The following is a 23225-nucleotide window of genomic DNA, read 5'->3' as shown; positions in this document are numbered from 1 at the left end:
ACCTAGTGGCAGCTAGAAGTAAAAATCCTTAATACTCCATTAGGAGACTTAATCTGCCTTTACCTTGTATTTACTTCCATCTCTAGAGACCCTTGCTGTCCTTCCAGGCTCCTCTCAGTTGCTGCCACCTCCCTGAAGCGCTCTCTAATCCCCCTCAGCTGTGATTAGCTTCTACCTCTTCAGAACCGTGTTGTGCCTCTCCTCGATTGGTCATATTTTAATTTGTATCTGGTTTTGTCTTTTGCCTCTTTGAAGTCTTATCTCTCTTATTTGAGTGCAAACTCCTTGAAGTCAGAAACCATCACGTGTTGTTCATCTTTGCATCTCCAACACAATGCCTTGCATATATAGTAGGCATTTAATAAATTCTTCTTTAATTAAAAATGATTCAGATGCTTATAAACATGTCTGATGTGATAGAACATGCCTCTGATCCATGCTACCAGGGAGACTGAAGCTTGCAGATATTTTGGGTGTTCCAAACTGCAGTGGGATGAGCTGTTCAGGTGTCTGGATGATACAAACCCCAGGAACTAGGAGGCTACCATATTGCCGGAGGAGGGGCAGGCAGGACCAGGTTGGAAATAGAATAGGTCTCCAGCCCCTTTGCCAACCAGAGTAAGACTAGGCTCATAAATAGCCTCTGTTCATCTAGCCTAGGAGAGATAGGGAAACCCAGTCTTCAAAAAGAAAAAGGAAATGCCTGCTAAAATAATATTTTAGAATCTAGCGTATTATTTCAACATTTAGTCGTATATCATTTTAATAATAATTAACCTATAATTGTATTTTTAAGTTTTGTTTTTTATTGCACACTTTCACTTTTTTTTAAATAGCTTCAAGAATTTGAAGCTGCAATTAAGCAGAGAGATGGCATCATAACCCAACTTACTGCTAACCTGCAGCAAGCAAGAAGAGAAAAAGACGAGACTATGAGAGAATTTTTAGAACTGACAGAACAAAGTCAAAAGTTGCAAATACAGTTCCAACATGTAAGTCTTCTTGCTGGTAAATTTTTATAATTTGATAATAATATGATTTATTTCTTGTAACTTTTGTGTGTTTGAGGACAAATACTATGTTCATCTAATTATGTTTATTATGGATTGTTATTATAAGGGAAATAATGGGTTCCATTTAATCTTCTTAACCAAATATTAGTTTGTATTCCCCTTGGCGGTTTTCTTTTCATTGGTTTCTCTGCTTTCTCCTTTTGTTTTCCATTTCAAGAATTACAGATGATAGAAAGTTCAATGATTTACATTACCATTGTCTACTAATGGCTTCCATGGCTGAGATTGAATTTTCTCCTCAAGTTGGTAGGAGAGCTAAATAATTTTCTAGGTAATAATAATAATAATTCCCTGTAACAAAAAATTCTCTGAGCAAATAATAGTAAGACTAATGAGTAATCTTTCACTCTCCCCCTCAAAAAACTCCTTTACCATTCATTTGTAGTTTGTAATTTGTGTGTGTGTATGTGTGTAGGAGCAGAAAGGATAAAAACATGTGCATATAAAGCTATAATGGTCAGTTCTAATAAGAGGTAGCATCAGTGACCAGATAGGACTCTTTCTTTTCTTGATGATGGTTTCCGTCACAGTTGATGAATTCTTTTTAGCATGATTTAACTGCAAAAAAAAAAAAATCTGTAAAAAGCAAATTTCAGGCTTGAAATTTGTCTTTCATCATGCTATATCTTTTTTTCAGTGGGCTTTATTAAACACGTTTTCATAAACAAACCCAAGGTTTCCTCCAGGTTCACTTTGAAGTCACTGGGATATAAAGAAGTACCTCTTCCAGGGCCACCCAGAAACGTTGTGGAAGAGGTGCTGTGATGAGAAGTTGACTGTGTGAACCTGGATTTGGAGCAGATATTCTTAACTGAGGGTCCATGATAGTAATTTTTTTAGTGTTTTGATAACTGCATTTCAATGTAATTGGTTTCTTCTGTAATTCTCTCTCTTTTTTATTTTATAGTTTTAAAAAACATTATTCAGAGAGGGGAAAGCCAAGATGGCAGAATAACAGGACAAGTATAGCTCAGTTCCTCCAATACAAACTCTCTTCAAAGATTTAGAAAATGCACCAAACCAGCTCCTGATCAGGAAATTTTAAAAATCATAGCAAGTCTTTTTTTTTTCCTTTTCTAATTAAGGTCAGTTTAGGGAGACAAAGAGTTCTCTGGATATTGGGGACAGGACCTAGCAAGAGATACAGCAGCATGCTGAAACTGAAGGAGGACTAAGGCTATGTACTAGAGCAAGAGCAGGTCTCAAAGGGACCCCAGCCTTGTGTAGTAACAGGTGCCAGCTGACAGATTTGTCCCCCACTATCCCATTCCAGGTCCCATACCCAAGGTGGACTCAGGAGGGGACTTGTGCCTAGGTGTAGCATCCCAGAATAAGGAAAAGTTGTGGGCCTTAAGCTGTGTACTGAGTGAGGAACAAGTTCAGAAGCAAACCAACTTTATGGCTCTGACCCAAGTAGTAGAGCAGGGTCTCAGTTCTAATCACCAGCCTAGTCTGAAGCCTCCATTGAAATAATGAGGATAGGAATCCCAGACAAAAGGGGACCCTGCGGTTTGGTCACGCAGAACCACCAGTTTTCCAGATGGCTGATAGTGTCTGAGTCTAGCCACAGTCTACTGGAGCTTCCAACAGAGGACAAGCCTACAGGAGGGTTTACATATCCAGACCAGGAACAGGAACTTGCAGAGCTCAGACCAGGAGGGCAATAATCAGACATTGCCCCAGATCACATTGCTTTAGGAGCATTAAGAGGATTCAGGTGCCCTTCCTGAGCAGTCCTTGAGATCTTGGAATAACATAACAACACTCAGTCCCCCAGGAAAGCATCAGAAGTGTCCAAGACAAACAAAATCTCAGTTCAGACATTTCTCTCAGAAGTGCACAGAGCCCAGCCCTAACATCAAGCCCAAAGTCAGGAAATAGACTGGAAAAATGAAAAAATACCACCATAAAGAAGTATTACGGTGACGGACACACTCAGGACACAAACTCAGAAGAAGAGAATGGCTCCAAAATATCTACAAACAAAACCTCAAATATAAACAAAGGTTGGACAGAAGTTTAACTAGAATTCCTGGAAGATAGGAAGCAAGAGTTTTAAAAAGAACTAAAAATAATTTTAGGAACCAAATGAGAGACCTAGAGGGGGGAAAAATGAGGAAAGAAATGAGAGCTATGGGGAAAAATATTTGGAAAGTTAATTAATATCATGGAACAAGAGGTACAAAACCTTACCAAGAAAAAACAAAAGCTAGGTAAAGCAGTGGATAGAGTACCAAGCCTAAAGTCAGGAAGATCTGAGTTTAAATCCAGCCTCAGACACTTACTAGCTTACTAGTGACCCTGGCAAATCATTTAACTTTTTTAGCCTCAGTTACCTCATTTATAAAATTTATGCAATAATAGCACCTACCTCCCAAGGTTGTTGTGAGGATAAAATGAAATAATAATTGTCAAGCACTTAGCTCAGTGCCTGAGGGCTCATAGTAAGCACTATATAAATGTTAACTATTATTATTAAAATTAGAATTGACCAAATAGAAACTAATATAAATTATTGTCCGTAAGACAAAAAAATTAAAGAAAAAAAGTTTTTTAAATATATGAGGTATCTTATAGCAAAAACAACTTATGTGGAAAACAGATTGAAGAGAAAAGAATATATAAGAACCACTGGACTACCTGAAAGTAAATGACCAAAACAGAACTTAGACATATTTCAAGAAATTATAAAGGAAAGTTTTCCATATATCTTAAAATCATAAGGGAAAGTAGAAATAGAATCAGCTGATCACTTCTTGAAAGAAACCCCAAAACAAAAACTCCCAAGAATATTATAGCCAAACTCCAGAGCTTCCAGGTCAAAGAAAAAACATTGCAAGCAGACAGCAAAGAAGAATTCAAGTACTGAGGAGCTATAGTCAGGATAACACAAAATTTCCCAGCTACCACTTAAAAGGAACAGGGACCTTGGAATAATGTTCCAGAAGGCAAAGAATCTAGGGGCTTAGAGCTAAGAATAACTCAGCCATCAAAACTTGCGTATAACTCTACAAGGAGAAAAATGTATTTTTAATTAAATGGAAATCTTGCAAGCATGTCTGACAGAAAGATCAGAGCTCAGTAGAAGAAACTCAAGACTCAAGAAAAACACAAAAACGTAAACATGATTATACCCTTGGACCTAGCAATACCACTATTAGCTCTGTTTCTCAAGGTGATTAGGGAAAAAGCAAAAGAACCCATATGTTCTAAAATATTTATAGTAGCCCTTTTTATTATGGCAAAGAACGGAATTTGAGAGGATGCCCATCAATTGAAGAATGTCCAAACAAGCTTTGGTATATGACTGTGATAAAATACTACTGTGCAGTAAGAAATTATAAGCAGGTTGATTTTTAGAAAAACATGGAAAATTTGCATGAAATAATGAAAAGTGAAATGAACAGAACCAAGAATATATTATATAGACTGACAGCAATTTTGTTCAAAGGATAATTGTGAACAACCAGGTTATTGAGTATTATAAATACTCAAATCAACCATAAAGGACCTATGAAGGAAGATGCTGTCCACCTCCAGCGAATGAACTGATAAATAGAAGTATGCATAGTATGGTTTTACATATATTTGTAAATTTGTGTCAGATGGTGGCCTTCTTAAGTGCAGGGTGGAGAGGGAGGGAGGAAGACAGTTTGGAACTTAAAATGTAACAAAAAAATTAAATTTTAAAAAATAAATGTGAACTAAAAAAAACCAGATGAATCAAAGAACAAATCATAGAGAAACATCAACAGTTTCATTAAAGATAAGAACGATAAAGAGACAACACACCCAAGGTTTTGGAATGTAACCAAAATAGTTCTTAGAGAGATTAATATCTCTAAACACTTTATCAATAAAAGAAAGTGCAAATCAATATTAACTTTGAAAATCAAAGAAGAGATTAACAAAATTAAAAACAAAAAAAATCATCGAATGAGTAAAACTAGGAGCTGTCATTAAGATAAACCATTAGCTAACTTGATTTTTAAAATAGAAAGAAGAAAACCAAATTAGCAGTATCAAAAAAGTTTTTAAAAGATGAATTTACTACTAATGAAGAAGAAATAACGTAAATTATTAGGAACTGTTTTGCCCAATTATATGCCAATAAAACTGGCAATATAAATGAAGTTGAAAAATATTTTCAAAAATATAAAATGCTCAGATTAACAGTATATAGAATAGAAAACAACCCAACCTTAGAAAAAGAAATTGAAGAAGCCATAAATGACTTCCAAAGAAAAATACCCCAGGGTTAATTGGATTTACAAGTGGATTCTATCAAACACTTAAAGAACAATTAATTCCAAGTGCACGAAAACTGGAAAAATAGGAAAAGAAGAGGTCCCAACAAATTCCTTATATGATATAAATATGATCGTGATACATAACCCAAAGAGAGGCAGAACAGAGAAAGAAAGCTGGACCAGTATACCTAATGAATACTGATGCAAAAAAGATTTTTTTAAATAAAATATCAGCAGGGAAACTACAACCTATCACAAAGACAACACCCCTTGACAAAGTTGGATTTATAGCGGGAATGTGGGACTGATTCAGTATAAGGAAAGCTATAAACATAACTGATCATATTAATTAAAAAATCATTTTATATCAATAGATGTGAGAAAATCTTTTGACATGCTACCATACCCATTTGTATTTAAAAAAAGACCACAGCCTCTTCAAAACATAGGAATTGAGTCTTTCATCTATATAAGTAGTGTAAGTAAAACCAAGAGCCAGCATATCTGTAGTGGGAATAAGCTAGAAGTCTTCCCTCTATTTTAAGATCCGGGGTAAAGCAAGTAGGTTTATTATCACTATTACTGTTTAACATAGTGCTAAACATGGTAACTATTGCAATAAGAGAAGAAAAAGAAGCTGAGATAAGCACAGACAAAGAGGAAACATTAGCATTTTTGTAGATGATATGACTGTTTACTTAGATAACCCTAAAGTCAACTAAAAAATAATTGAAACACTTAACAACTTCAGCAGAGTTTTAGGATATAAAATAAACCCACATAAAACATCAGTATTTCTGTATATAGTTCCAAAAAAATTCAGCAGGAAGAGATAGAAAAATTCCATTTGAAATAACTGCAGACTGTATTACATACCTGTCAAGACAAAAGCCAGAACTATATGAGCACAATTACAATAAAAAATATCTTTAGACAAATAAATACATCGAAGTAATTAGAGAAATATTAATTGGACCTAGGTTAGGCTGAGCCAAAATAATAATAATACTACCTAAGTTAATTTACTTTTTCAGTGCCATACCAATCAAACTACCAGAGGATTGCTTTGTAGAGCTAGAAAAAAATAACAAAATACATCAAGAGGATCTAAAAATCAAAAATATCAAAGGAATTAATGAAAAAAAAAAGTGGGAAGAAAAAGAACCTAGCAGTACTAGATCTCACACTAAACTACCACAAAGCAGTAGTCATCAGAACAATTTAGTACTGGGTAAGAAATAGAGAGGTTGATCAGTCCAACAGGTTAGTACACAATATTCAGAGGCAAATGAGCATAGTAGCCTAGTGTTTGATAAACCGAAAGATCCCAGAACTCACCAACAAAAACTTGAGAAAATTGTAAAGCAGTGTAGCAGAAACTGTCTATAGACTAATATCTCTCACCCTATACTAAGACAAGCTCCAAATAAATACATAACTTAAAGAGAAAGGGTAACATCATAAACAGGTTAGAAGAGCAAACAAGAAATTACCTATCAGACTAAGAGCCTTTCCCAAAGTGATAGTCAAAGGAAACATATGGGCACTTTGTAAAGGAAGAAACCCAAGCTACCTATGACTGTATGAAAAAAAAAATGCTCTAAATCATTAATAATTAGAGAAATGCAGATTAAGACAACTCTAAGGTACCACCTTATATACCCATCAGATTGGGAAAGTTGATAGAAAAAAAATGACAAAAGCTAGAGATTCTGTGGGAAAATGCGCTGTTAACTATGCACTACTATGAACTGGTTCAGCAATTCTAGAAAGCAGTTTGGAGCTAGATACAGAAAGCTAAGCTGTGTTTATTTTAACCCATTGGTACCACTACTAGGTCTGTCATCCCATGGAGAGGAAAGAAAGAGGAAATGGCACATATGTACAATATTTTGTGGTTATTGTTACAGTAAAGAATTAGAAACTGAGAAGGTGCCTATCACTTGGGGAATAGCAGAAGAAATTATGGTATATATGTATGTGATCGAATGCTATTGCTCTATAAGAAATGATGAAAAGGATGGTTTTATAGCAACTTATAAAGATGTCTCTGCACTGATCCAGAGTAAAGTGATCAGAACTAGATGAATATTTATACATCAACAATATTATAAAGACAAACCATTTTGAAAGACTTAGGAATTCTGATCAGTACAATAAAGAACCACACATCCAGAAAACTCAATGAAACATGGTACCCACCTCCTGATAGAGGGGTTATAAACTCATAGTGCATGTTGAGACGTCTGTATGTGTGTTCTATGTGTATTTTTTTTTGGACATGGCCAGTGTGAGTATTTGTTCTGACTGTAATATTTGTAATAGAGGTTTTGGATTTTTTTTATTTTGTTGGGGGTCAGTGGGAGGGAGAGAAGGAGATAGTTATGAAAATAAAGTTGAATTAAAGAAATTAAAAATTAAAAAGTTATTTTGAGAAGGGATTAATGACACAAAAAAAAATTAAACTCCCTCTAGCCCCCACAACTCCCTAGTTAAATATTTAATGTATAAGAATTCTTGCAATAAAAGCTATAGAGAGTTTTATGATGGGATTTCAGTAACTATATAATAAAGGTATATAAACATATAGAAAAAATATGTCAAGGTATATGCTTTGCACTTTTCTAGAAAGAGACTGATAGTCTCCCAAACACAATATATTGGTCCAATTACTCTTGACCATGATATTTTTCTGTGATCATATAAGTTGTATTTCTACCATTGTATTTCATGTCATTAGTTGCATTTTCCTCCACTTCTCTTCTTATATCACTAATGGGAAAAGAGGAATTAACTTTTCTGGCATTGCCATAATTTTGACTTTTCAGAATTTCCTTGTTCTTTTTTCATAATAAAATAAGCTGACTGCTGCTTTCCGTATGTGTTAGTGCCCTCCTGTGCCCTAAACAAAAAAACTACCATATATATATTTATTTTTTTTTTTTTTAATTTATTTAGTTTTCAGCATTGATTTTCACAAGAGTTTGAATTACAAATTTTCTCCCCATTTCTACCCTCCCCCACTCCAAGATGGCGTGTATTCTGGTTGCCCTGTTCCCCAGTCAGCCCTCCCTTCTGTTACCCCACTCCCCTCCCATCCCCTTTTCCCTTCCTTTCTTGTAGGGCAAGTTAATTTCTGCGCTCCATTGCCTGTGTATCTTATTTTCTAGTTGCATGCAAAAACTTTTTTTTTTTGTTTTTGGACATCTGTTTTTAAAACTTTAAGTTCCAAATTCTCTCCCCTCTTCCCTTCCCACCCACCCTCCCTAAGAAGTCAAGCAATTCAACATAGGCCACATGCGTATCATTATGTATAACCCTTCCACAATACTCATGCTGTGAAAGACTAACTATATTTTGTTCCTTCCTAACCTATCCCCCTTTATTGAATTTTCTCCCTTGGCCCTGTCCCCTTTCAAAAGTGTTTGTTTTTGATTACCTCCTCCCCCATCTGCCCTCCCTTCTCTCATCCCCCTTTTTTTTTATCTTCTTCCTCCTTTTTTCCTGTGGGGTAAAATACCCAAATGAGTATGTATGGTATTCCCTCCTCAGGTCAAATTTGATGAGAGCAAGATTCACTCATTCCCCCTCACCTGCCTTCTCTTCTCTTCCTACAGAACTGCTTTTTCTTGCTGCTTTTATGCAAGATAATTTACCCCATTCTATCTCTCCCTATCTCCCTCTTTCAACATATTCCTCTCTCATCCCTTAATTTGATTTTATTTCTTTTAAATATCTTCCCGTCATCTTCAATTCACCCTGTGCCCTCTCTCTCTCTCTCTCTCTCTCTCTCTCTCTCTACATATATATATATATATATATATACACGCATACATATATACATACATACACATTCACTTATACATATATATACATAAACATATATATATGCATATTCCCTTCAGCTACCCTAATACTGAGGTCTCATGAATCATACACATCATCTTTCCATGTAGGAATGTAAACAAAACAGTTCAACTTTAGTAAGTCCCTTGCAATTTCTGTTTCTTGATTACCTTTTCATGCTTCTCTTGATTCTTGTGTTTGAAAGTCAAATTTTCTATTCAGCTCTGATCTTTTCACTGAGAAAGCTTGAAAGTTCTCTATTTTATTAAAAATCCATATTTTGCCTTGGACATTGATACTCAGTTTTACTGGATAGGTGATTCTTGGTTTTAATCCTAGCTCCATTGACCTCTGGAATATCGTATTCCAAGCCCTTCGATCTCTTAATGTAGAAGCTGCTAGATTTTGGGTTATTCTGATTGTGTTTCCACAATACTCAAATTGTTTCTTTCTGACTGCTTGCAGTATTTTCTCCTTGATTTGGGAGCTCTGGAATTTGGTGACAATATTCCTAGGAGGTTTCTTTTTGGGATCTATTTGAGGTGGATTCTTTCAATTTCTGTTTTGCCCTGCGGCCCTAGAATATCAGGACAGTTCTCCTTGATAATTTCTTGAAAGATGATATCTAGGCTCTTTTTTTGATCATGGCTTTCAGGTAATCCAATAATTTTTCAATTATCTCTCCTGGATCTATTTTCCAGGTCGGTGGTTTTTCCAATGAGATATTTCACATTGTCTTCCATTTTTTCATTCCTTTGGTTCTGTTTTATAATATCTTGATTTCTCATAAAGTCACTCACTAGCTTCCACTTGCTCCAGTCTAATTTTTAAGGTAGTATTTTCTTCAGTGGTCTTTTGGACCTCCTTTTCCATTTGGCTAATTCTACCTTTCAAGGCCTTCTTCTCCTCATTGGCTTTTTGGAGCTCTTTTGCCATTTGAGTTAGTTTATTTTTTAAGGTGTTGTTTTCTTCAGTATATTTTTCAGTATTTTTTTGGGTCTCCTTTAGCAAGTCATTGACTTGTTTTTCATGGTTTTCTCGCATCCTTCTCATTTCTCATCCCAATTTTTCCTCTACTTCTCTAACTTGCTTTTCCATATCCTTTTTGAGTTCTTCCATGGCCTGAGACCAGTTCATGTTTTTCTTCGAGGCTTTTGTTGTAGGCTCTTTGACTTTGTTGACTTCTTCTGGCTGTATGTTTTGGTCTTCTTTGTCACCAAAGAAAGATTCCAGAGTCTGAGACTGAATCTGGGTATGTTTTCGCTGCCTGGCCATATTCCCAACCAACTAACTTGACCCTTGAGTTTTTCAGCGGGGTATAACTGCTTGTAGACTAACGAGTTCTATGTTCCACGTTTGGGGGAGATGCGCCAGCTCTGCCACACCAGCACTCCTCCTCCCCCAAGAAGCCCCAACCTGGACTGGGCTTAGATCTTCAGCAGGCTGTGCACTCCTGCTCTGATCCGCCACTTAATTCCTCCCACCAGGGGGGCCTGGGGCCGGAAGCAATGGCAGCTGTAGCTGCCCCACCTCCGCTACCCCGGGGCGGTGGCCAAACCGCGAACTCCTTCCACTCCCGCAGCTTTTCCCACTAACCTTCTCTGCTGTCTTTGGTGTTTGTGGGTTGAGAAGTCTGGTAACTGCCGCAGCTCACTGATTCAGGGTGGTAGGGCATGCTCCGCCCGGCTCCTGGTCTGGTTGGTCCGCACCGCTCACACTGGGCTCTGCTCCGCTCGGCTCTGCTCCACTCCCAGCTCCGTGCGGGATAGACCTCACCCAGAGACCATACAGGCTGTCCTGGGCTGGAGCCCTGCTTCCCTCTCCTGTTTTGTGGGTTTTGCAATTCTAGAATTGGTTCAGAGCCATTTTTTACAGGTTTTTGGAGGGACTCGGCGGGGAGCTCACGCTAGTCCCTGCTTTCCAGCTGCCATCTTGGCTCCGCCCCCCCATATATTTATTTTGTGTGTCTTATATACATTTATATATGTGCAATGCCATCTCTTCCAATGGAATGTAAACTCCTAGAACAGACGAGTTGTTTTATTTTGTTTTTGTGCCCCGGCCCCTGGCATCATGCCTGTTGTGTAGCGAGCTTCCTCCTGATAGATATGGGTAGAGCTTTCTTCTGGTCTCAGCATGGTCGCCTTGTTTTATTCCAGCAGGTTGTGCTAAATTGAAGGTGATATAAAATGACTGTTGTATAAACCTTTCTAGTTGATAAAGTGAGAAACAACCTAGGTCTTATTAACATTTGTCCAAAGTCTGTACTTTTCCTCCAAAATCTGACTTGGGTCAAGCTAGTGGGGACTGTCATGACATTACATTTCAGTGTATCTCCATAAAGGTGTGTTTTTCACTTTTCATTTTAGGGGTACTACCTCCTTCATGAGGCCTGTGTAATTGGACCAATAAATGCAAATCTTGACAAATTTTTTCTATATATGTTTATATTCCTTTATTATATACTTAATTGAAATCCCATCATAAAACTCTCTAGCTCTCATTATTACAAGAGCCCTTACAGCTTAAGTAGTTAGCTAGTGGTTAACTGGGAGCTGGAGGGATTTTAGACCTAGTTCAGACCTCTTTGGTGGGATCAGAGCAGGTCTGTCTTTTACCCAATGTTGCTCCAAGTTAAATAGTTTCATAGCAGATTTCCAGTTTCTAACTCATGGTGGTACTATAACCTTTGTGGAAGGATGCTTCTCTTTGTGTTAAACAATTTATACCCTATTAAGTGAATTTCTTGTCCTGGTCAAGAGGGGAATTTTTCAGAACTGTATTTGGGAAGTGGGGTGGGAGTGGAGGGTGATGTACTGAACATGGTATTGAAAGAAAAGAACAAAGAATTCTCCTTTACTTCCTTTTTTGTGCAAATGTACTTGCTAACATTTTTAATGTCTCATTTTTTGCCTTTTTTAATTTTAGTTACAGGCTAGTGAAACTCTGAGAAATAGCAGTCATAGTAGCACAGCTGCAGATTTACTTCACGCCAAACAACAGATTCTCACTCATCAGCAGCAGCTAGAAGAACAAGACCATTTATTAGAAGATTATCAAAAGAAGAAAGAAGAATTCAAAATGCAAATTAATTTCTTGCAAGAGAAAATTAGAACTTATGAGATGGTATGCTCTTTTTAATGATAGTCTACCAAAAGATTTGTGGCTTTGCAATTAACTTTATGTTAATTTTTTATCTTCCTTTGAATTAATTTAAAAAGCTTTAGAAATAAACATTCATTTCATCATTATTATGCAAATGACTCACAAAAGCTTTATAATGAAGAAAAGTTCTTCTCATGGATAAAATAATAATTTATTTTGTAACTTTTTACAGCCCCATTATAATAATGCAAGTCTTGAGTTCTAAGCCACAAGTCAAACTTTTATGTGGTAATGAGGTTCTTCTGCTAGGTCTTATGATTAAGGCCTTTGGAAAAGGTCTAGCATAAATCTGTGCTAATTCAGTGTTATAAGCAGATTACATTAGAGGGAAACTATAAATTAATAATGTTTCTATATAGACTTTGATTTCTGACCCTGTCAGTATGCTATCTAAGAAAATCTCTGTATTTTCAAGGAATATTGTGAAATTCTGAAAAAAATTCTCAAAGCAAAATTTTAATTCCCTTTTATTAAAAAAAAATCCAATATCACTTACTTGCTAAAAAATTTTTTTTTTATTAAGGGTCTGTTTTATACCAGGCACTGTGGTAGGCACAAATAATATGAAAACAAAAATGAAATAGCCCTTGGGGGAGAAATGTGAAAACTGATAAATATAAAATATGGCCAAAATAAATAAAATACGGTTTCCAGAGGTAGGTGGAGGTCATCAAGATTGGGCTTGTGTAGGGCATCTCATTGGAACTAAACTTGGAAAGAAGTTTGAAGCTACAGCAAGTGACTTTTAGCCATGGAGGGAAGTCTGTGCAAAGACACAGAGACAAAAGATAGAATGTCAAGTATGGGAAACAGCAAGCAATTCACCTAGCTGGTAGGGAGAGAGCGAGAAGGAGAGTAATGTACATTTGGGTGACAGAGGAGTTGGGATTGAGCTCTAGAGGCATTAGAGAGCAGAAGAGGAGCATAGTCAGAACTGTGTTTTAGGAATATGATTAGGGAGGAGACTGGAAGGAGGGAGACCAGTTAGGAAGCTATTGAAATAGTCCTAGTGAGAAGTGAGGGAGGCCACAACTGAGGTGATTGTGTGTGGAGAGAAAGGAACAAATCCAAGCAGTTCTGTGTAGCTACGATTAATGGGACTTGGCCCCTAATTGAATATGAGGAGTGAAGATGAGTGAAGTGTTAAGAATGAAGCCATACTTCTGAAACTAGCTGACTGGAAAGGAGAATTTATGAAATTAAGCAAGGATTGTAGATTAAAAAGCCCAGAAACCACTGGAAATCATTGATGCGTAAATGCTAGGGATTGGAGCAATGGTCAGGATGTCTTGTTATTTAAATATGGCTAAGAAAAATATATCAAGACCAAACTGTCATATTTGGAATTGCCATATGGACATTTTACTAGTATTATCTGAAAAATACACACGCTGGTGGGTATAAAGCTAAATGAAGCCACAGTCCCTGCATTCAAGAAGCTAAGATCCTAGTAAGGGGAGATAACACCAACAGAAAGAACTATAATAGTAGTATAAGTATAATGTGATTTATGCCAGATGAAAAAAAGTGGAAGAACTGTTATACAGTATTGGAGAAGCAGAGGAAGAAGCCTCCCCAGAGAAGACCAAGTTTGATCTGATCTTGGAAGAACTAGAAGTATTCCAATAGGCAGCTATAGAAACGGAGTGTATTCCAAGTCAAGTCAAATCAATAAGCATTAATTATGTTCTTACTACTTGCCAATTACAGGTGGAGGGAACACCTTGAACAAAGAGAAAGGCACATCTGGTGAACCATTAGTAACTCAGTTTTACTGAGCAAAGACAGTGTAGAGGTGCAGAGGGAAAGACTAGAGAGATCCGGTGGGGCCAGGTCATGTAGGGTCTTGAATACCACGTTATAGAATTTGGACTTTATTGGGTAGACAGTGGAAAGCCATTGAAAGTTTTTAAGCAGAGCAGCTGAAGTCATTAGACAGGGAAGGAACAGGAACAAACATGAAGAACCTACTATGTGTCTAGCAGTGTGCTAAGGTCTTTACAAATATTATCTCATTTAAGCAGGTCTTTACAAAGATTTTACTGCCAATAGTATGTGGGGCTATTCAAGTCAGGAAACCATTTAGGTAATTTTTGGAATTAATTTGTTCAACACATATTTATTAAGTGCCTGCATGGCTAATCAACTCAACAACAACACTTCTATGTGCCAGGTACTGACAGTACCAAGTATTTTACTATCAAATGAGATAATATTTATAAACTGCTTAGCACAGTGCCTGGCACATAATAGGTGCTGTATACATGTTTATTCCCTTCACTCTTAACTACAGTATAGTGGTTACATCAAATTTTGAACTATTCTCAATTAACTGGCAGAGATTTATTAAGCTCACTATATAAAATTATTAAATGCATAAGAGATACATTAGTTAACAGCATTAACAATTTTCCTCGATAAAATGCATAAGTAATTGCCTAACTCAAGTGGCTCACTGTCCATAAGCCATGGTGTTATCGGTTGTTCTTGTTGGGCATAGTTCTCCTCCTTATCCATGACTCTGCAACCGAGTCCTGAGCTGGAATCAGGAAGAAGTTTCATCCCTGTCTCCAAATTTCCATTTAAACCAGAATTCTGAGGTTGGATTGCCAAACCAGAATATGATAGTTGTCCTAGATTAGGCTTGGAGTTCTGCTATATTAAGTGGCTTCTGGTTCAGGCATACTGCCAAGGCATGAGGCATCTGTAAATACACTTTTTCTCCTTTCTCTTCCAATGAATCACTTCTGGATTTTGTCTTTAGCAGTCATGCAGAGCACAGACCTTCTATATGGTTATGCTTATTGACCCCCTTCCTAACTGGATATCCAGAATACTACATGTGCATGCACAGTGTTTGTCTTTTAAGAAATTTCAAAATAAAACTTTATTAATTTTAATCCTGTCATATACAAATCAGACATTATTAAAAGCAATCAATGTAGTATAAAATGAAAGGAGAATGTTTTACTATCAAACCTAGATGACATAGTTGTGAAGCTATTTATTAAGTTGCCATCAATTAAAGATTCTTTCTCTTATTTTCAGAAGGAACAAAATAAGAAAGTAGAAGATTCAAGTAAAAAGGAATTACAGGAAAAGGAATCAGTCATTGAAGAGTTAAAAACAAAAATAGTAGAAGAAGAAAGAAACTCACTTGAGCTGAAGGATAAACTAGCAGTTACTGATAAATTACTGGGGGAATTCAAAGAACAGGTTATAGAAAAGAACCAAGAAATAAATAATATAAGACTAGAATTAACTAATTCTAAACAAAAAGAAAGACAATGTTCTGATGAAATAAAACAATTAATGGGGACTGTTGAAGAACTTCAAAAGAAAAATCATAAGGACAGCCAATTTGAAAGTGATATAGTGCAAAGAATGGAACAAGAAACTCAAAGGAAATTGGAGCAACTCCGGGCAGAGCTGGATGAAATGTATGGGCAGCAGATTGTGCAGATGAAACAAGAGTTAATAAAGCAGCATGTGTTACAGATAGATGAACTTAATGCACGACATAAAGGAGAACTGGAAAGTACTTTAAAATCATGTCCAAATATTCCAGTAAATGAAAATCAAATACAGTTAATGAATATGGCAATTGCTGAATTGAATCTAAAACTTCAAGATGCTAATTCTCAAAAGGAAAAAATAAGAGAAGAATTAGAAATAATTTCAGGAGAAAAGTCTACTTTACAGAGACAACTTGAAGACCTTTTTGAAGAATTAAGCTTTTCGAGGGACCAGGTTCAGAGAGCTAGACAGACAATAGTTGAACAGGAAGGTAAACTTAATGAAGCACACAAATTGCTTAGCAGTGTGGAAGATTTGAAAGCCCAGATTGTGTCTGCATCTGAATTCAGGAAGGAGTTAGAAATAAAACATGAGGCCGAAGTTACCAATTACAAGATAAAGCTTGAAATGCTAGAGAAAGAAAAGAATGCTGTGTTAGACAGAATGGCCGAATCTCAAGAAGCTGAATTAGAAAGACTGAGAACTCAGCTGCTATTCAGCCACGAAGAGGAACTCTCTAAACTCCGCCAAGACTTAGAAATTGAACATCAAATAAATATAGAAAAACTTAAAGATAACTTAGGTATTCACTACAAACAGCAGATAGAGGAATTACATCATGAAATGAGTCAAAAGCTAGAAACCATGCAATTTGAAAAGGACAATTTAATAACTAAGCAAAACCAATTACTTTTAGAAGTTTCAAAGCTGAAAGATTTACAGCAGTCTCTTGTAAATTCAAAATCAGAAGAGATGACTCTTCAAATCAGTGAACTTCAGAAAGAGATTGAAGTACTCAGACAAGAAGAAAAGGAAAAGGGCACACTTGAACAAGAAGTACAAGAGTTACAACTTAAAACTGAATTTTTAGAGAAGCAAATAAAAGAGAAAGAAGATGACCTTCAAGAAAAATTTACACAACTTGAAACTGAGAATACCATTCTTAAAAATGAAAAGAAAGCTCTTGAAGACATGCTGAAAATATATTCTCCAATCAGCAAAGAAGAAAACTTGATTTTCATAGATTCAGTTAAGGCCAAATCTGAAGACTGTGACTGGCAAAAAAAAATTGATATACTCCTAGAAGAAAATGAGAGACTGGCAAAGCAATGCACTCAGCTAAATGAAGAGATTGAGAAGCAAAGGAACACATATTCATTTGCTGAAAAAAATTTTGAGGTTAACTATCAGGAGTTACAAGAAGAATATGCTTGTCTTCTAAAGGTAAAAGCTGACTTAGAGGACAGTAAAAGCAAACAGGAAGTAGAATATCAAATGAAGCTAAAGGCTCTTACTGATGAGCTTTATCATTTACAGAAAAGTAAGCCAGTTTTAGTAAAAACTAAAAGTGCAGATTCTGAAAGCTGTAAAGATGACAAGCCTTTCATAGGAGAAATTTCTGAAGTTGGTGAAGTTGTTGAGAAAGATACTACAGAACTTATGGAGAAACTTGAGGTGACCCAGCGAGAGAAATTAGAACTATCAGAGAGACTGTCAGATCTTTCTGAACAGTTAAAGCAGAAGCATAGTGAAATTAATCACTTAAGTGAGGAAGTTAAATCTTTAAAGCAAGAGAAAGAACAAGTTTTAAAAAGATGCAAAGAGCTAGAAATCATAGTCGGCCATAGTCGAGCAGAACATGTGGATGGGTTAAAACTTAAGCCGTGTGATTTTAAAGATGGCATTCAAACGGAGGGAAGTAAAGATTCTAGAAGTCCTGTATTTAAAATAAATAAAGACTTTAGTGAAGGGGCAAAGATCATAGATGAAAATAAACTTTCATTTGAAGATGTGACTGTTAAAGAAGAAAGCAAGCAAGAACTGATGAAGCCTGAAAAGTATTCACTTTTGGATCACGTAGACTCTGTGACTGACCAGTTGGCTAATGAGTCATCATCGTCGTCTTTGGCTATTGCACAGAGTGAAAATGACCAACTTCGGCAGGAACTCAGTATTCTGAAATCTGAACAGGTTTGTTTACTGATTCATGTGTGATTACGATAGAGAGAAACCTCTTAATTAGAAAATATTTTTGTTCTTTACAAAAATATAAATGAACATTCTTAAAGGGAGAATAAAATTCGCTTTTTTCATGTTATTCTTATTAGGGCTCGTAACATATTTTTCAGGCAGATTTTATATAGACAAATATTTTAAATTATCCTAATTTTCTCTAAGTGTTATATTGGATCCAAAAAAATTAAAAACTCTAACTGTAATGAAAACAATTTATATGTTCAGATAAAGCCAGAGGAAACATTTGACAGTTTATATTTTGCCAGCTATTGAATATTAACATAATTAATAAAAATTTATTATGGAATGATTCAGAAGTTATAAGTATGTATATTATAAGTAGGATGATACATGCTGCTGCCTAACCAGGATAGATTGTTTAAAAGCATTTCTAGTTAATATGGCCACTTTACGCTGATCTAATTATGAATCTAGAAATCAAGAAATTGGTATCTGTGAACTATTGAAATCTATAGAATATTTGATTATTTTAGAGATAGTGGCACATGATAGTTTCCTCTTAAAATGCCCCAAATCACCTGAATTTGTAGAGTGAAAGTTGCTTAGGAGAAAACACCTGTATTTGAAGACCAGCCCATTGTAGAAGTAAAACATTTTCACCTGCCGTTTAACTCCCTTCTCCTTAGCATGGTTTAAGCCAGAATGGATTGTTTTATTAAGTAGCTTAAAGATGATCAGTAGTACAGAATGTATTACAGCAGATTGTTTCACTTTCCTTCCTTGAAGTCTCCTTTTGATGCTGTGGCCTACTCTAAGGGCTGAGGCCAAGGCCAAACCATGAAAGTTCAGGGATGTTTCTTGCCACTTATGGCCCTCAATGCAGTAGAAGTTGACTTCTCTGTTTAATTGTATTGTATTGGACCAATGGATTTTCTTTTCTTTTTTCACCTCAATTCTATAACCCTAGTTCTCCTATTAATTACCAGTGTTACCTTGGGTAAGACATTTCACCTTCTGGCCCTGGTTCCTCATATGAAAATAAAGGGGATAGGCTTTAAGACCTTTGTGGTTTTCTAGATTTCTGTGAAATACAGTAACAGAATATTTTTATCCATTAGTATGGATAATCAAGAGTTAACCATATCCACACTTAATATATCTACAAAGCTCCAAATCAAATGATTATATAAATTGAGTCATCATGTTTCCATTGTATAGTTTTTTAAAGGGGTACTAGTTGTTTTATTCTAAGTTTTCCACATTTGATGTATGCTTAAAATTTGGTAGCCTTGCTCAATATTTAGTTAGTATGAATATAACCTAGAAAGTAAATGTTTAAAAAGAAACATACCCAGAAAATCTATGGTACTCATGGCCTTCCTTGAAAATTATGAGTTGTCTTTACTCTCTTGTTCCATTATCATCTGAGTTCTATAATAAAAAATTTTTAAACAGTGATAATGGAAATAATTAGAAAAAAATAAATTGTCTTTTACCCTGGTGTTAATGTAAAAGCATGTTGCTTAACCTGCAAATTGAGTTCATAGAAGATAGAAAATCAGCAAAGAAAAATAAATTCTGAGACGCAGCTGATAAGGACACTTGATATCTGTGGGATAGTATGACAAGAATAAATGCAGAGGAAGAAGGGATGATTTCACTCGTCATTTTAAAACACTTGCAATGTGTGTACTTTGTCTTGAAGGCGGATTTGAGGCTTCAGATGGAGGCGCAGCGCTTTTGTCTTTCCCTGGTTCATTCAGCTCATGTGGAGCAGGCACGTGTCTGCATGGAAGAGGAGAGAGCAAGTGCACTAAGCAGCCTGAGGGAGGAACTTATTTCTGCTCATGAAGAAGAGATGAAGGAGCTTCAGAAAATACATAATTTAGAACTACAGAATGTCAAGAGACAGGAAACAGGTAAATTGTGGAAGCCGCTCTTATGAGCACTATCCATCCCAATTGATGTCTGAATAAAATCATAAGTGCTTTGGAACATATACTGTAGCTATCTGTGCCCTGCCCTGTCATAATTTTGACTCAGTCTTGAGGGGATCAGGTAACCATGGAAGTCCAACCCAAGGAAACCAAGACAGTCCTTAGGCTGCTGGAGAGATCATTACTCTACTAGGAAGACCCAGACTGATGCATATCCCTGGGCCTGTCCAAGTCTTCCCTTGAGCCCTTAGACCAACCTAAGTCCCCTAGAAATATAAACTTGGGACAGATTAGGAGGTAGACCCAATTATAGGTCTTAAACTCATAGGCCTGAACTGAAGCCATATCTACTTTTGAAAGTGAATAGCCAAGGACTTTCCTCCTGGCAGCATTTGTCTCCCTGTGATAATTCCCTTTTTCATAATGAAATATATCTTTTTCATAATGAAATATATGAGCTGAGTGGAATAAAAAATAAATAAAAATACAATAAAATACAAATAAAACTACATTTTAAGACTAAATAGGTGACCCATTGGTGATCTTCTTTATGGATTAGTGATCCCCGTTTCTGTTCAAGTTTGACACCACTGGTGACGTGGCTAGAGAGCTGACCTCAGAGTCAAGAAGACATGGATTTAAGTCCTGCTTCGGTCCCCTGCTGCCATGGCCTCGGGTAAATGAAGGGGGTCAGCCTCACTGCCCTTCCCTTGGGTCCTGCCAGCTTTTGGTCTGGAATCCTTCCAGAAAAGGATGGTGGAGAAACTTCTTCACCAAGAACTCCCCATATCAATGAAATTATAGGTCTGGTCAAAGAATCACATTCATTATATGTGCCATACTTACCATGCACCAGGGCTCCTGGTGTCCTTTCACTTTATCAGTGTAATGGGCAAAGCTGAATGCCTGAGAAACTGGCTCCTTAGGTAACCTGTTCATCAAAAATTAGAAGATAACTTTGAATGTAATAAATTTGGAGTGTTTTTATTGCAGCAGGGCTAGGTATACTAGGAGATTAAAGTATTTCAGGTAAAATAAATGCTAAATAACTATTTCAACATGCAAATTTGATAGGTATAATACATTGTTTTAATAGATGATGAAGGGATGTCTTTAGAGGTGCTTATGGAGAAGCTCCACAAGGCAGTGATTGAGGAAAGTTCTTGTTTTAATCAGGTAAGATATTAATTTTAAAATTGTTTTGGGGGAAGAAACTCTAAATTTAGAATTGCTGTTTTTGGTGAAATTATCCCTCCCAGTTTTCCATACAGTGGCATCTTGTATAGGACTCTTTCACACAGTAGACCATTGATAAGCATTTTTTTCTTTACATTAATGTACAGTTTCAGTTTATTCTTTCTCAACAGCCCCTACAGCTAACACCAGAAAATGACATATCTTCAGGAATAGAGGGAGAATGAGGAAAGATAAAATAAACCTATAGATAACTCAGGAGTGCTTCTCTTATTACCAAAGACAAATGCAGTCACAGATCCACACCTGCTCAGACCCTTTCTGCTCTGGGCTTGCCATCATTTTAGCCATGCTACTGAGAGAACCAAGAAGATGTAGAGGAAAGCCCAAGACCCTAGTGGGTAATGCATAAACCAGCTTTCCTTTTTTCCTGATCCCATTTTCCGAGCTGTCCATATAGGTGAGATACATGATTTAATAGAAAGATCTGACTTTGATAGAAAAGATGTGACTGAGCCACTTAGCTCTGTTACCTTGTGTAAATAACTTTACCACTCTGTTCTCAGTTCCCATATATGTAATAAGAATAATATTAGGTCCTATTTCTAGAGTGCATTATGGTTTAAAGGCACTTTCCTATACTCCTCTGAATTAGGTAGTGTAGATTTCATCTCTGTTTTACCAGTAACAGTCTCAGATTAAGTGACATACCCAACTTTTTATACCTAGGGTGTGCAGGGCTAAGATTCAAACCCACGCCTTCATTCTCCAAGTCTTCTGTTCTTTTCACTCATCGATAAAATGAGTGTGACAATATCAGTGTCTTTGCAAGGCCATTGGTATATGAAGTGCTTTACTGACTTGAAAGCACTCTACAGATCTCAGTGAGGAGGAGGACGATGCCAGCTGTGATGTTTCCTGTCTCTGAAGAAGGACTAGAGCTCTGACTTTGTTTCTGCTTCAAGAATTCCATGTGCCTGGGGACCAGGAAGAACATTTGGCAGTCAAAGCTGAAAAACAACAACAACAAAAATGATAATAGAATTATTTTAATTTTTAAGCCAAATCTATATGAAAGAGCATCCATAAGAACACTGCAGCAGCAGTTCGTTATTCATTTTAAATGTTTTAGGGAACTTTCATCAGACCTTTGGAAGAAATGTGAAAGAAGTATTAATTTAGATTCATTAACAAAACTGCTTTTCACATATTTATCAATAGATGCTGTTTGATATAGATTCCTATAGATGTGAAATAATAATGTCATTTGTGAATTTTCTGTTTGATTTCTTAGAGCAGTTAACTAAGTTAATAACATATCAAATGCTTCTGAAGTTTTGATATGAGCCACAAAAACAGCTCTTAAACATAAGGGGAAAGACGTGTAGATTGTAATGTTCTACTTGTTGGGTCATTAATCCTATAGATATCATCTCTAGTGTTTCAGGGTTGTCATTCTATGCTGTTTCTATTCATTAATAGACACTGTGGTGATGATGTCAGAGTAGGTTATAAGCCAGGAGATGGATTAAAATTCAAGGTGTATTTCATCATTAAAAGAATGTAGAGATTATCCAAGGTATAACATTTTTTCCAAAACAAATTGAAATATTTATTCAAACAAAAAACTTGAGAAGAAAATTCACTTTGTTCAACAGAAAATATTTTGGTCTCATAGTAAAAAGAATTTTATATTTCCTCACCTAACAGTCTACAAAAAAAATGTTATCAAGATAAATTTTGCTTGAATATTCTGTTTGCAATTTCACATAATAATGAGTGGATTTTGCATTACTAAATAGGTTATGTTTTTCTTTGTTTTCCTTTTGCTTTCCTCTATCCTTTAAACTGTTAGATATCTCTAATACAATTTTGAATGATCTGTTTTAGTTTAAATAATAATTTGCAGCCTTATAATTTTATTTAATTTTGGTATCAACAGTCTATGTACAACTTCCTTGGTACATGTAGCACAGCCCCTTTCAAATATGAAGCAAAAGTAGAAAAAGGAGAATTTCCTGATATTTATTCCTCTGAAGTTCAAGAAGATAGCCCAGCATTGCAGAATTGCACATTTGAAGTTCAAGGTAATGCTAAAAATCTTTCAAAAGGTATCTATACTATTCAAATATAATATTCTAACTTATAACATATAAATTTATATTAATATTATAAAATTTAATTTAAAGTAATTATCACCCAGCAAATTTAGTTTTGTAATCTGAATATAATGTGAATTTTATATAAAGTTTTGTTTCCATAGTTTT

At 35.9% G+C, this 23225-nt stretch overlaps 1 protein-coding gene across 1 annotated transcript in view; it reads left to right on the top strand.

Moving 5' to 3' along the window:
• The window catches only part of AKAP9 (A-kinase anchoring protein 9), a 175197-nt gene that overhangs the window by 50475 nt on the left and 101497 nt on the right, over positions 1–23225 (top strand). Inside the window, exons 6-11 of the mRNA XM_036759124.1 lie at positions 837–992; positions 12098–12295; positions 15383–17821; positions 19533–19746; positions 20861–20940; positions 22901–23045. Of these exons, the coding sequence (XP_036615019.1) occupies positions 837–992; positions 12098–12295; positions 15383–17821; positions 19533–19746; positions 20861–20940; positions 22901–23045 (3232 nt within the window). The remainder of the gene's footprint in view (positions 1–836; positions 993–12097; positions 12296–15382; positions 17822–19532; positions 19747–20860; positions 20941–22900; positions 23046–23225) is intronic.

This window comes from Trichosurus vulpecula, chromosome 5 (genome assembly GCF_011100635.1).
Source record: "Trichosurus vulpecula isolate mTriVul1 chromosome 5, mTriVul1.pri, whole genome shotgun sequence".
In the NCBI taxonomy this organism is placed as follows: Eukaryota; Metazoa; Chordata; class Mammalia; order Diprotodontia; family Phalangeridae; genus Trichosurus; species Trichosurus vulpecula.
Note: the sequence above shows the minus strand (reverse complement) of the source record. Positions and strands in the feature narration are given on the sequence as shown.